We start from the raw sequence: 15,280 nt of genomic DNA on the forward strand, positions 1-15,280 counted from the left end.
ATTTGCTAATACCACTGCCGTCTCAGCCTCTTGTCATCAGTGCTACCAAAACCTCTGAGGACACTGCCCTTACTGGGGAATGTGCTCAGAATTCACTGTGGTCTCATTGTTTGGGTCCTGCCTTCCAGGAGACCCAGTACTTGTGATGAAAGCCACCTTTAGGATGCACAATCGAGGATGAGCTTCTTGTTGATGTTAATGCCATCATTAAAGCAACAAAACCATACTCCAAAATTAAGAAACATGTTCACCTTTATTATAATACATAGATAATACTTTATGAGAGGTTTATGTAGAGGTTTATGTAGTTTCAGCCATTGTCTGTATGTGTTAGATTGCTAAGAACAGTATTACTATATTTTTACAGGTGAGAAAAACCAGTACAGACAGTTCACTGGTCAAACATGTGGGGGATAATTTTAATCACGTAAGCAAACAGTGTTCGACAAGCATCAGGGTCAGATGTCCTGCTGGGTCTCAGACGCACCCCAGCTGGCAGAGGCAATCACTGCTGTGAGATGACTGACTGGTGTAAACAATTCTATTAACTTCCATTTGTGTATCTGATGCTTCGGCAAATAAAGTTGTTTCCCATATCACGTTTCATTGCCCAGAGCTAAAGCAGTTTTCATAAGGTGGTCTCTGAGTCCTGTAATTACAAGTAGTTTCTTCTATTTTTATTGTTCCAGTTAATTCCTTAATAACTTTTGATGCAACTCATCAGATTCTTTGCTAAAATATCTGAATATTTATGTTATCTCCTGTTCTGAGGCTAAAACTCTTTGTAGAAGTATTTCCTTGTTCCTCCTCCACATCAAAACAGTTCCAGTCCAGTATCTTACACATAGTAGGAATTAGTTAAGTTGTCAATAAACACTTACTAAATATCACATGATCATTAAAATATAGAAAATGAAATAGTCTCTTTTTTAGCTTTATTGAAGTATGATTTTCAAATTGAAATGTTGTTAAAAAAAAGACTTCTTAGGGATTTTAAGACGCTCTGAATCATTTTATACTCCCTGTAATTATGACCAATTGCCATTTATCTTAATCTGACTTTGTTGATTTTTCCTGTTATTTCACTGAATTAATGGAGCTTTCCAGACAGGCTCAGACTACTTGGTATCATCAGAATTTGCCACAATCAATGGTAATCATGAAATTGGCCACTTTCTGTATCAAAGACTTAAATCTTCCTAACGCTAATACCTAAATCCGTCTCTCTGTGTGTTCTCCCGGGGTGGATCTCAATTAGAATCACTGTGAGACTAGCACTCCACTCTCTTCCTCCTTTCATCATGATCCAAAATGAATTTAAGCAGAATACTCCAAAGACAGAAATTGGCAGTGGTGCCAGTCTGTGGATCTGGCTGTAGATGTTTCTCAGGCGTCTGCGCAGCCTCTATCTGTTCTGCACCGTCTTTCTTAGTTCCATCCCTCCCCACACACAGCTACAAGCGGCACACTACAGGGAGGCTTTTGACTGCAGGAGTCAGAGGGCGGGTGTAAAGTCGACTGTCTCCTTCCATAAACTTCCTCAACAAAAAAGCAAGGGAACAACAGGAACAGCAACACACACTTTCCTGTGTCTTTGTGGCTATTTCAGGCATTTTTAAATTTTAAACCAAAGTGGCAACACTTTTTGAGCATGTGTAACAATTCGCTTGCACACAACCCATAGAACACAGTCTAGAAGACTTGCACAAGGAGTCATGGTTGTCTATTCTGTATCACACATGCACACTCAGAGAGTCAGGCTAAGAACAAAATACACTGAAACCGGGCTGTGAACGATTGCCAGTGACACTAACACAATGGAGTTTATTTTTTCTGCCCAAAGAAGTAACAACTTTATTGTGCAAATGAAGCCTTTGCCCATCTGAGGATTTTTCAGATATTGGTACCAAATCAGTATGCTCTTATATCTGGATTTTGTTTTTCCTTGTTAGTCTGGTTTGTTTCTGTCCTTTTTAGAAAGTTTATTGAAGTGACTTCTTAGGATGCTCAGTGAGTAAAGAATCCGTCTGCCAGTGCAGGAGACACAAGAGACCTGAGTCTGATCTCTGAGTTGTAAAGATTCCCCTGGAGAAGGGAATGTCTACCCGCTCCAGTATTCTTGCCTGGAGAATCCCATGGACAGGAGAGCCTGGTGGGCTACAGTCCGTGAGGTCACAAGGAGCAGACACACCTGAGTGCACCTGCACACACAGACAGTAAAGGATCATTTGTCAATTGTGTCTCCCAGTCAGTGTCCCTGCAGATAATGAAGGGGTATTGGGAGAGAAGAACTCAGCCAAGGAGTCGTGTTTGTCTGTATGTATCACACGTTATCTGTCCCTGCAGATAATGAGGGGATATTGGGAGAGAGTAACTCTGTAGGCTAGAATGTTTAGGTCAGGCTGTCCACCTCTCAGATGCATCTGCTCTGCCTTGAGTGTCCATTTCTGACCATTCTCTGTGTCCACTTACTATTCCAACCTCCCTTCAGCATACCTCCTATGATTCTGCCTTCTGAATGCCAACTTTCTATGAGTTCACATAATTTCCTGGTCATTCTCTACAAAAGATGAGAATCTGGGCACCTCAGTGCCTTTACAGATGTGGTTTCCTCTTCATTCAAAGCCTTTCTTCATCCCTCACCGGGCAAACTCCTCCGTCCAGAGGTCCAGTGCTGTCTGATCATCCTCCTAGGAAGGCTACCGTTATGTTTTGGTGTGACAAACAAATATTTATTGGATTGAATTAAATGATATTACTTTTCCCCTTTCTGGGTCATATTAAAAATAAGTCAAATTAATGATCATATTTCCAGAGTGACCAGAGTAGTTTGACTATGTTAGAGATCCAGAATAGAGTTTTTACCTAAATGAAAAGTAGGACAAAGACAGTGTGGCAAGCATGCCACTCACATGTTGACCAGTCAATTGGGTGAGACAAGGGGAAAATGGGGAAAGAGATTTCTTCTTATGAGGTCAGGACACCAGTGATTAAACTTGTGGGTGATGGGAGTGGAAAACGTGGATTTAAATTGAGAAATACTGGGGGAATGATAGTTGAATTTACCATGTTTATTGAGAATACAGAATCCACAGTGAAGAGAGCTGGAAATCAGGAAGGGGAAGCAATTTGTTTTCAGAAGAACCAGCACACTTTCCCACCACCTTAGGAAAACCTCTCTTTTGTCTCCCCTTCATCACAATAATGCTCATTCTTTAACTGTCCCTTTAACTTCTTTGAAACTCTTTCTATCACTCAAATCCCTGTTGGTGGTCACCATTTGATCCTATCTGAATAAGCACTGGGCATTAGACACTGAAGGAAAAGGCAAGAAGGAGAAAAAGGGTCTGAAGGCTGGACCTTGAGACCAATGACACTGCAGATGCAACTGTGCTGTTATAATTGAGGCTTGAAAGAATCAACACCATAGACTGAGATAAATATAAAGTTTTATTAGCACTGGTATTTTGTACATTTAATCCCCCAATGCAGCAAAACACCAGACATTAATCTTTTTTTTCCTCTTTCTTGATTACTAAATTAGCACCTACTTCCTGAGTAGTTTGCAGAAATTTCCAGCAGTTTCCAGAACATTTTCTATTGCATTTCAATAAAACATGGCTTAAAATTGAAACATAGGCAGGTTACAGTTTTGCTGTTCCATACTGAGGTGTATTTTAGGAGTAGAATTGGTTATGATAAATTTTCCACCAGCAAAACCCTGTGATGTTGCTTTTAGTTTCTGCTCCACTGGGTCTTGTTTATCCAAATCACCTTTAAGAAGAGGACAGTAACTGACTTCAGCAATTAGATGTGTCACTAGAATAAGTCCATACTGTTAAAATGACAGTTCTAAATGGGTCAGGGTATTATAATGTTATACATCTGTTTTTTTTTTAAATATTTATTTATTTGCCTGCACTGGGTCCTAGTTGCAGCGTGCAAACTCTTAGTTGCAGCGTGTGAGATCTAATTCCCTGACCAGGGATTGAGCCTGGGTGCCCTGCTTTGGGAGCATAACGTCTCCCACTGGACCATCAGGGACGTCCCTACATCTACTTTTTTAAATACTATAAGAAAGTGAGTAAGTGAAGTCGCTCAGTTGTGTCCGACTCTTTGCGACCCCATGGACTGCAGCCTACCAGGCTCCTCCGTCCATGGGATTTTTCCAGGCAAGAACATTGGAGTGGGTTGCCATTTCCTTCTCCAGGGGATCTTCCCGACCCAGGGATTGAACCCAGGTCTCCCACATTGCAGGCAGATGCTTTAACCTCTGAGCCACCAGGGAAGCCCTTTTAAATACTATAAGTTATTCCATTTGTCATGTGAAAACCTATAGTACAAAGAACAACAATCCATGTGACAGTCACAGCAGTCTGGGAAAAAAAAAATATGTCTAGTGGTTTACTTTTTAAAACATAATAGCAGCTTTGGATTCTTACCAAGTGATGTTTGAGTGTTTACACAGGTTCCCACATATGCTCTGTCCCTTCCTGTCTCAGAGTACGACCTAGAGCCGTGCGATGACCCTGGCGTCCCTGCCTTCAGCAGAAGAATCGGCTTTCACTTCGGAGTCGGGGACGCACTGACCTTCTCCTGCTTCCCGGGTTACCGCTTAGAAGGTGCTACCAAGCTCACGTGCCTGGGTGGGGGCCGCCGTGTGTGGAGTGCACCTCTGCCAAGGTGTGTGGGTAGGTGGTCACACGCTTTCATTTCATTCATCCAGGGGACAGGGCGTGGTGCAGTCAGCGCAGGGCCCCTGGGCCAGGGAGGGGTGAGGGCCACCTGCTGGGATGGACAGAGACTCCACTTCCCAGGGCAGGGGAACCAGACCCCCTCTGGGCTGTGGTTGCCTCAGTGACAGAACCAGCCCCTTTCAGGTCTAAAACCTCATGACTGAATGCGGGTGAAACTAAAGCCTGTGTCAAGTGTAGTAATGAGGAAGAAGATATATATAAACATATACACTGTGTACCTGGGACAAAAGAAAAAAAGCTAGAAGGCAGGCTGTATTACCACAACCTCAAAGAATTCTGTTGCTAAAAAGCAGTGAGCCTCTCCTGGTGACAATTGAAAGTGCTGGTTTTGTTGTTTCTTTACACTCTGATTAGAGGATTGTGTGTACTCCTGCAAAGTGGGCATGCTAGCATTTCTAATGCCGGATTAGCTTTCTCCCTGTGTTCTCGAGGAATTCAAGCAGTCATTCTGTAGAGCTGTGTGAATCTTTATCTAGGTATTTGGCACGAGGCACTGTGCTGAGACTGTGGAATCAGGATGCCCATTCCGTGGGGTGTATTTGTTGTTAACCTGAGCCTGTGCTGCTGTGAGGAGTTCAGCAGAGAATCGATCTGGAGCTCAGAGTTTAAACACGAAAGCTTGGCTGAAGGTCTGGCCAGTCTAGTCATTAGCTCTAGGGGCAGTGTCTTCTGCCTGCCCTCGGCAATGCTGCTCAGCATGAGAAGGGCTTGCAATCTGTCCTGTAGAGCTACCAAGCATGGCTAATGTCACAGCATTATGGCATTGTCTAGTTAGGACCCTCAGACCCCTTAACTGTGAGCCTTCTGAGTTCTTGAGAAGCCCCTGGTACCTTCCACACACCTCTTACCAGCTGATACACTAGAGCCTGGTGGGCAAGTTATGAAACTGAAATTTCATAACCCATAAAAATGCTGAATTGTTAACTTAGTGCACCATACTTTTTCCAAAGCACAGAATCTCTTTAATCATTTAGAAATATTATGTGATTCAAAAGTCAATACTGTCTTTTTGAGTTCCAATGTAGCATAGACAATAAGGTAGTGAGGACTTTAATATAAAAAATTAGACAAATGAACATGAAGTGTATCATCTCTGCTTCCTGCCGGGGTGCATATCCGACCTTTCTATGATCTGACTTTCTCCAAAAACAGTAGTCCTCACTTTTTTTTTTTTTTTTTGGTTATGGATTTTATTTGAGAATTGGATGCTAATTTTGAAGATGGCCTAAAGGAAAAAGGAATACATTCTAAGAAAATAATTTTCTAGATGATCCTAGATGTTCCCAGAGTTGCCTAGAATCCATTTACCCCAAATTAGAAATTACTGAACAAGATAGTTAAAATCTGGAGAAAAAACTCCCAACCCAATGACGTTGAAGATTTATTCCCCATATGTAACATTGTCTATCAATTATAATATTCTATTTGCCTTTATTCTATTTTATCTCGATTCATTCTTGTTATCTGGGTTTTTGCATCACTGCCTTAAATGTAAAATGAGGAGCAACTGGGGTTGAAATAATAGTTAATATTTCGAGACCAGCACAGCTCTGAACTCTTTGCACGTGTCAAATCCATTCTACAGAAGGGAACGCTAAGAACCTAAGACCTTTGCCCACAAGCACAATTAGCAAGATTCCAACACTAGGTCTTTCATCCCAGCACTGAGACAGCACAGTGGCTTGGGCTGAGGCTGTTCTATATTTTTCCTCTTGTGTTTTACCAGCTGCTCTCCAAATTTCCTTCCAGCCCATCTGGCCACAAGAGACCTTTGAATAGCCATGTTATTGTTCAGTCAATAAGTCATGTCCAACTCTTGCGACTGCATGAAGCACCCTACCGCATGCCAGGCCTCCCTGTCCTTCACTATCTCCTGGAGTTTGCTCAAAATCACATTCGTTGATTCAATGATGCCATCTAACCATCTCATCCTCTGTCACCCCCTTCTTCTTCTGCCCTCAATCTTTCCCAGCATCAGGGTCTTTTCCAATGATCTGGCTCTTTGCATCAGGTCAGCAAAGTGTTGGAGCTTTAGCTTCAGCATCAGTTCAGTTCAGTTCAGTCACTCAGTCGTGTCTGACTCTTTGTGACCCCGTGAACTATAGCACGCCAGGCCTCACTGTCCATCACCAACTCCTGGAGTTTTCTCAAACTCATGCCCATTGAGTCAGTGATGCCATCCAACCATCTCATCCTCTGTCATCCCCTTCTCCTCCCACCTTCAATCTTTCCCAGCATCAGGGTCTTCTCCAATGAGGCAGTTCTTCACATCAGGTAACCAAAGTATTGGAGTTTCAGCTTCAACGTCATTCCTTCCAATGAACCTTCAGGATTGATTTCCTTTAGGATTGATTGGTCTGATCTTACTGTCCAAAGGGACTCTCAAGACTCTTCTCCAGCACCACAGTTTGAAAGCATCAGTTCTTTGGCACTTACCCTTCTTTATGGTCTAACTCTCACATCCATACATGATTACTGGAAAACCCATAGCTTGGACTATGCAAACTTCTGTCAGCAAAGTGATGTCTCTGGTTTTTAACATGTTGTCTAGTTTTGGCACAGCTTTTCTTCCAAGGAGTAAGCGCCTTTTAATTTTATGGCTTCAGGCATCATTTATAGTGATATTGGAGCCCAAGAAAATAAAGTCTGTCACTGTTTCTACCTTTTCCCCATCTATTTGCCATGAAGTGATGGGGCCAGATGCCATGATCTTTGTTTTTTAAATGTTGAGTTTTATGCCAGCTTTTTCATTCTCCTCTTTCACCTTCATCAAGAGGCTCTTTAGTTCCTCTTCACATTTTGCCTTTAGAGTGGTATTATCTGCATGTATGAGATTGTTGATATTTTTCCTGGCTATTGATTCCAGCTTGTGCTTCATCTACCCGAGCATTTCACTTGATGTAGTCTGTGTATAAGTTAAATAAGCAGGGTGACGATACACAGCCTTGTTGTACTCCTTTCCCAATTTTGAACCATTCTGTTGTTCCATGTCCGGTTCTAACCATTGCTTCTTGTCCTGCCTGCATACAGGTTTTTCAGGAGGCAGGTAAGGTAGTCTGGTATTCCCATCTCTTTAAGAATTTTCCACACAAAGGCTTTAGCATAGTCAGTGAGCAGATTTTTTTTTTTAATCCCCTTGCTTTTTCTATGATACAGCAAATGTTGGCAATTTGATCTCTGGTTTGTATGCCTTTTCTAAATCCAGTTTGTACGTCTGGAAGTTCTAAGTTCATGTACTGCTGAAGCCTGTCTTCAAGGATTTTGAGCACTACCTTGCTAGCATATGAAATGAGTGCAATTGTACAGTGGTTTGAACATTATCTGGCACTGCCTTTCTTTGGGATTGGAGTGAAAACTGATGTTTTCCAGTCCACAGCCACTGCTAAAGCTTTTAAAATTTGCTCACATACTGAGTGCAGCACTTTAACAACATCATCTTTTAGGACTTGAAATAACTCAGCTGAAATTCCATCACCTCCACTAACTTTGTTTGTAGTAACACATCAGTTCAGTTCAGTTCAGTCGCTCAGTCATGTCCGACTCTTTGCGACCCCGTGAATCACAGCACACCAGGCCTCCCTGTCCATCACCAACTCCCGGAGTTCATCCAAACTCTTGTTCATTGAGTCAGTGATGCCATCCAGCCATCTCATCCTCTGTTGTCCCCTTCTCCACACCCCCAATCCCTCCCAGCATCAGTAGTAATGCATCAGTTCAGTTTAGTCGCTCAGTCGTGTCCGACTCTTTGCAACTCCATGAATCACAGCACGCCAGGCCTCCCTGTCCATCACCAACTCCTGGAGTTCACTCAGACTCACATCCATCGAGTCAGTGATGCCATCCAGCCATCTCATCCTCTGTTGTCCCCTTTTCCTCCTGCCCCCAGTCCCTCCCAGCATCAGAGTTTTTTCCAATGAGTCAACTCTTCGCATGAGGAGGACAAAGTACTGGAGTTTCAGCTTTAGCATCATTCCTTCCAAAGAAATCCCAGGGTTGATCTCCTTCAGAATGGACTGGTTGGATCCCCTTGCAGTCCAAGGGACTTTTAAGAGTTTTCTGCAACACCACAGTTCAAAAGCATCAATTCTTCGGTGCTCAGCCTTCTTCACAGTCCACATTTCACATCCATACATGACCACAGGAAAAACGATAGCCTTGACTAGATGGACCTTAGTCGGCAAAGTAATGTCTCTGCTTTTGAATATACTATCTAGGTTGGTCATAACTTTTCTTCCAAGGAGTAAGCGTCTTTTAATTTCATGGCTGCAATCACCATCTGCAGTGATTTTGGAGCCCCCCAAAATAAAGTCTGACACTGTTTCCACTGTTTCCCCATCTATTTCCCATGAAGTGATGGAAACGGATGCCATGATCTTCGTTTTCTGAATGTTGAGCTTTGTCTTCACATTCCATAATGTCTGATTTTAAGTGAGTGACCACGCCATCTTGGTTATCCGGGTCATTGAGACCTTTTTTGTATAGTTCTGTGTTTCATTGTCACCTCTTCTTAATCTCGTCTGCCTCTGTTAGGTCCCTACCATTTCTGTCCTCTACTATGCCCTTCTTCACATGAAATGTTGCCTTGATAGCTACAGTTTTCTTGCTCGGGTCTCTAGTCTTTCCCATTCTGTTGTTTTCCTCTACTTCTTTGTGTTTTCATTTAAAAAGGCTTGCTTATATCTCCTTGCTATTCTCTGAAAGTCTGCATTCAGTTGGGTATATCTTTCTCTTTCTCTTTTGCCTTTTGCATCTTCTCTTTTCTCAGCAATTTGTAAGGTCTCCTCAGACAACCATTTTGCCTTCTTGTATTTCTTTTACTCTGGGATGGTTTTGGTCACTGTCTCCTGTATAAGGTTATGGACCTCCTTCCGTAGTTCTTCAAGCACTCTGTCTACCATATCTAATCCCTTGAATCTATTTGTCACCTCCACTCTATAATCATAAGGAATTTGATTTAGGTCATATTTGAATGAACCAATGGTTTTCCCTACTTTCTTCAATTTATGCCTGAAGTTTAAGCAATGAGAAGTTCATGATCTGAGCCACAGTCAGTCAGTTCCAGGTCTTGGTTTTGCTGACTGTATGGAACTTCTCCATCTTTGGCTGCAAAGAACAGAGTCCGTCTGACTAACCATATTTCCAAGGGCAATAAAACCCAGCAGGTGACTCACGTGGCACCTGGGAGATCCCCCCCCCCTTTCCCTCATTCGCCACATCCGAATAGTGGTAGTTCTCAAGATTCTACTTCCCCCAGGGGTCCTCTCTGCCGGGCCTAGAGAACCCTTCACCTTCACACCCTGAAGATGCCCCTGCCTCCAGGACTGCCCCCCAGGGGGCCGCAGCCGCAGAGTAATCTGTCTGAATTCAGAGTCTCCCCCACCTGTCCATTAACAGAACTTGAGGCAGCCTCTGGGAGGGTCAGTGTTATTCACTGGCAGACCCTCCGACTTCCCACGCAGCTCACTTGTGTACTTGAGCTCAGACACACACCTACACTCACATACAGATGTGCTGCACAAGACACAAAATTGCCTGGTTCTCTTACCTGTAGGCCTCTCTCTTCACTGCTCCTTACTCACAGCGTGCACTCCCTTTTCTGCCAGACTGCCCCTCCCCATTTTGAATGCCCCCTCCATGCGGCTCTCTCCACCCTGCTTACTCCCTGGCTAGAGAGGGACCCTCTGGGATCACTGTCTGAGCCAATAAGCTTGTCTTCTTATCTCTGTCTCCCCAGCTGGGCTGACCTTTCCTTTACAGTGGGGGCTACCTTAGCCCAGATCCACCTCTGGGCCTTATTCAGTAAATGTTTGTCAAGCAACCATTATTTCTCTCAGAGGTGCCTATCTTGATCTCACAGTTTGATTCATTGGCACTCTGTGTCTATCTTTCTTCCTTCAAAATCATAGAAATAAGAATAGCCCATCCCTAGCCAAGAGCTGCAGATCCATTCTGAAGATCACACCTGGAGGAAGGCCAAGAGAATTATGAGCACGCTGCTTCACCTTTCCCTATTAAACACCTGGTTATAAACAGAACTTTGAGTGGACACCTGGGCTGAGAACTGCCCTGACCTGCACTCCTTATGTGAAGAAGTGTCCCTATGAGATGAGAGGCACTGTGGGCTTCAGTAGTGTTTAGGGGAGCAAGTCTTCAGCAACAGAATTTGAATCCAGATCAGTGTAAGTAGGCAGATTGCGTGCATGCTCAATCATTCAATTGTATCTGACTCTTTGAGACCCTGTGGACTGTAGCCCGCCAGGCTCCTCTGTCCATGGGATTCTCCAGGCAAGGATCCTGGAGTGAGTTGCCATTTCAGCATATATTTTCACCTACTGTGTTACTATCAAATAGTAAATTAATATCCCTGATAAAGTATCTCTTAATATTGAATATTAATACTTACAGATAATATGGTTAATCCTCTGGGTGTGGACTTTCAGCTTCCAAAGCTGTGAGAAATACTGATTAATGTTGTCCTTTAAGCCTCTCATCTCTTCTGTTACATCACCCAGAGCTGCAAGACAGCCTGCACAGGTTGATGCTTTTGTACAGAAGAATTAACTGAAAAGTCAATTGACTCTTATTTTTTTCATTTACTGTTATGTTTAGTTCCATTACAAAACTCTAAATGACAATTCAATTTTAATTACAGTTTCAGGAGGTTCTTTATAAAAATTAAAAAAAAAAGAGCCAATGATTCATTTTACGGGAAGTTATATCCTTTCATCTTAAAGTCATTTTAAATGGATTATGGTAAGAACTTAAAATTGACACATTTAATTGCTCCGGGAATGGAGATTTACAATGGATGTCTGAAATCGAGTTCAAAGAATTTCTGAAATTCTGATGACTTGCATTCTTTAAGTTTCTGAGCACCTGCTTTTTTACTCCTTGTCATATTTCACTCAATTATCTCCTATGGGACAGTCTTGGGCTTTAGAGCACTTAGTCTTCTTTACACATTCCAGTTCTTTCATTTGAAAATCAGGTTGCATCTGTCTTTGTGCACTAGGATATTCAATTGGAAATAAACTTAAGTCATTAGCCTGCCTCACAAACAGGATCCCAGTGCAGAGGCTCCTGTACCATGGCAGGATATTTTGTGGAATGTTAAGATGCTCAGTCATGACCACCTCATGTTGCTACTCTTTTGGAGTCATACATTCACATGTGTTCCTCGTGGGTTACTTAACATCTGTAAGCATAATTAATAATAAATATTGTACTTTGACAATGTAGTGTGATTGTTACTAGACCACCTGAGGTTCAAATCCCAGTTCTGTCAACCATTCAGCCTGCCCCCATGTGATCTTGAGCAGGTTAATTAATCTGCCTGTTTCCTCATCTGTAAAATGGACTTAGCAGTGATACTGACCTCTTAGAATTGTTTTCTTTATTTAATCATGTAATACTTATAAAAATGCATTCAGTTCAAGTGACAAATAGACCAAAAGAAGAATAGATTGCTGTACCTAGACAGGCAAAGTCTTATACTTTTTATCGACCCTTCTGTTGTTCGGTCGCTGAGTCATGCCCAACTCTTTGCAACTCCTATGGACTGGAGCATACCAGTCCTTTGCTATATCCTGGAGCTTGCTCAGACTCACGTCCACTGAGTCAGTGATGCCGTCCAACCACATCATCCTTTGTCTTACCCTTCTCCTCCTGCCTTTAGTCTTTCCCAGCATCATAAGTACTTATTTGATCTTCCAGCGTGTCCCTCTAGACTGGGAATTCTAGAATTTGTTAACATGTCCATTTTCACACTATGACTGTTTCCTTTAGAATCTTTGGGTTCACTGTTTTCTTTTAGTGTGTGTCCTCTTTTCCAGACAGCCATCTATCAGGTCACCTCTGTGCTCCAAGCTCTCCAGGGATCCTGGTTCCATGACCCCCCAGACGCCCCCTGCCGTCTGGCCCAGTCTGTGTTTGCAGCCAGATCACCTAAGTTCTCCCAAATGTTACCCTGCTTCAGTCATGCCCTCAAGGCCACTTGTGCTTCTTTCTTAACATTTTCTCCATTTCCCATAAAACCTCCCTTTATGTCCTTTTGGAGGGAAAGGTAAGGGCAAGGGAACCAAGTTCTCCTGTGTTTTCTCCCTGATTCTCTTCCTGGCCCTCGTATGTGGGAGCATCCTGAGGTTCAAGGGCACAAATCGTCTGGAGCTGATCCTGAATCTCCAGCTTGTTCCTTCCATCATCAGACCAGGGAAGCCCCACTCCTGGTACAGAGGAGGACTGCAGTTATTGTCAGAGAGAGACTGGGCAGTCAGAGATTTGTGATTATGAAGACGGGCATGCCTGGGACATTGCCAAAGCTGTGTGACCCTCAGGAGGCCCCTCCTTAAAGTGAACCTTGCCCCCCTCTCGCCCCCATTATGTGCAGACATTTTACTTATTTTCAGTTTCCAACTTGACCATTACTCTTCACACTCAGGCTTGTTTTGTTGGAATTTTAAAAATTGCTGTGCTTATCACATAGTGTGGCTGATAAGTTACTTCATGCAGAATCACATGGAGCATTCTTGTCATGCAGGCATGCCCACACACACACATATGCAAACACACACATGCAAACTCAGGGCAATTTTATCTTGTTGTGGCTATTTTGGACACTTAGAGTTTTAGAGGTTAGCCTAACATGCTCACTTTCATTGGTGAGGAAATGGGTGCTGAGAGTCTAGGTGACTTTCTCTGGTGACTAGTCTAGGTGACTTTGGCAGAAAGTTGAGGGCTGTATTTGTTTTCATTTTTACTCTGATTTAAGTTCTTTATGTAAATTTGGATCTAGAGGTGAACTGCCTTCTCCTTTCATCAGGAAAAGGGGAAAAGAATGTATTTCCTGCCATCAAAGGGACTTCTGTCCCAAGACAGTCAGACGGGCTCAGGACTGTGACATGGCAGTGGGGGACTCAGTGGTCCAGTCCATAGTGAAAATCCCATTTAAGTGCATCCAGACTAATGCCACAGAGTGCCGATGGGGGGAACTATGTGGACATCACTGCGGAGTCAGCACGTAGGGGTCGGCAGTGACGCTTCACAAGGCAGAGCTGGGGCTCAAAGAGGCGAGCACCCAGGGGTCAGTCAGTGTTCAGGCTTATCTGTTTCACCCTAGAACTCTTTGCAGGATAGGAGGAAGAAGCCGTCTACTAAAAGAAACAAGAAAATCTTGAAAATGGGATGAATGGGGATATCTTTCCTGTCCAGTTGGTAAAACAGTGAAAAGAAGTTGTTAGTCTATAAAAGCAATATGTTAACAGCAGACATGCATTGAGAGAGAAGAGGGCTGCCATGATTTTAAAGTTTTTATTTATTACAATCAGTAATTCCACTTTTGAATCCTCTTTCTTTTTTTAATGTTCTGTTTATTTTAGCTGAATGTGGAGCAAGTGTCAAAGGAAATGAAGGAACATTGCTATCTCCAAATTTCCCGTCAAACTATGATAATAACCATGAGTGTATCTATCAAATTGAAACGGAAGCTGGCAAGGGGATCCATCTCAGAGCACGAAGCTTCCAGCTGTTTGAAGGAGATATTCTGAAGGTAAAAATAATTTTCTTTAATCATTTCTTTGCAAGGAATATATAGGATCTTGATCCAGCTATATCATAGATATAGATATATACCTATATTAACATATCTTTATATATACACATTTTTCCCAATTTGCTTATCCAACTGGTTTGAGATAGTGGTCTCTAGCATTATGTGTATTGGACTTTAAAATATCTCAGATCTGAAATGCATCTTAGGCATATTTTTTTTTAAGATTGTTAATCTTAGTTTTCTTATATATAGAAAACATGCAATGGTACTTACCTTTTTTGTGATGTTTTGAGGATTAAAAAATATAATATGGATGCATATTTGTAGCCTTGTGCCTAGCGCACACTAGGAGTTGTATTAGTAAAAAACTCACAGGATCCTCAGACCAACCCTTTCTGCAGCCCCCCTTGATTTGTAAATGTGGTCATGACAGAGCATCCTTCAGAGCTGGAAGGATCTTGATGTGACAGTGGAAACAAACCTGACCACTGTCCTGGGGCCACCAAGCAGGGTGATGTGGAGAAGCCACGCCTGGAGGAGGCAGTCTCACACACAAGGCTGAGTTGTGTTCACAGAACTCTGGGGTGTCCAAGGCATGGGGCCAGACACAAGGGTCATTGCAGGAGGTGATTCTTAGCATCAGAGCTTCGGGGAGCTGCTCTGGGGTGGGAGTGGGGGGGTTCAGACCTGCACACTACTCACATTCCAGATGGATTCAGGAAAATGGGCAGATAAATGGATCCATGGCACCAGGTCTTACCTTGACCTGAAAATCTCAGCTCCAACTGCAGATACCACCAAGCTCCTTCTGAAATTCTTCCTATATCTCCTGAAACTATGTCAGCAAACTGGGACCTCCCTGGGTCTAGGGCCTGAGTAGCCACTTGCAGCCCGAGCCTCAGGGAAAGAGAGTGGCTTTGAGCAACAAAGACCATGCTGGCCACCATCCAGCCTGTCCACAGCTGGTTGGACTGAG

The 15,280-nt window shown here is 43.0% G+C and overlaps 1 protein-coding gene across 1 annotated transcript in view; it reads left to right on the forward strand.

The window, feature by feature from the left end:
- CSMD1 (CUB and Sushi multiple domains 1) overlaps positions 1-15,280 on the forward strand; it is a 2,085,346-nt gene that overhangs the window by 1,706,430 nt on the left and 363,636 nt on the right. The window contains 2 exon segments of the mRNA XM_018042044.1: positions 4,503-4,691; positions 14,132-14,301. Coding sequence (XP_017897533.1) covers positions 4,503-4,691; positions 14,132-14,301 — 359 coding nt within the window.

The sequence above is a fragment of the Capra hircus genome, chromosome 27, assembly GCF_001704415.2.
Source record: "Capra hircus breed San Clemente chromosome 27, ASM170441v1, whole genome shotgun sequence".
In the NCBI taxonomy this organism is placed as follows: Eukaryota; Metazoa; Chordata; class Mammalia; order Artiodactyla; family Bovidae; genus Capra; species Capra hircus.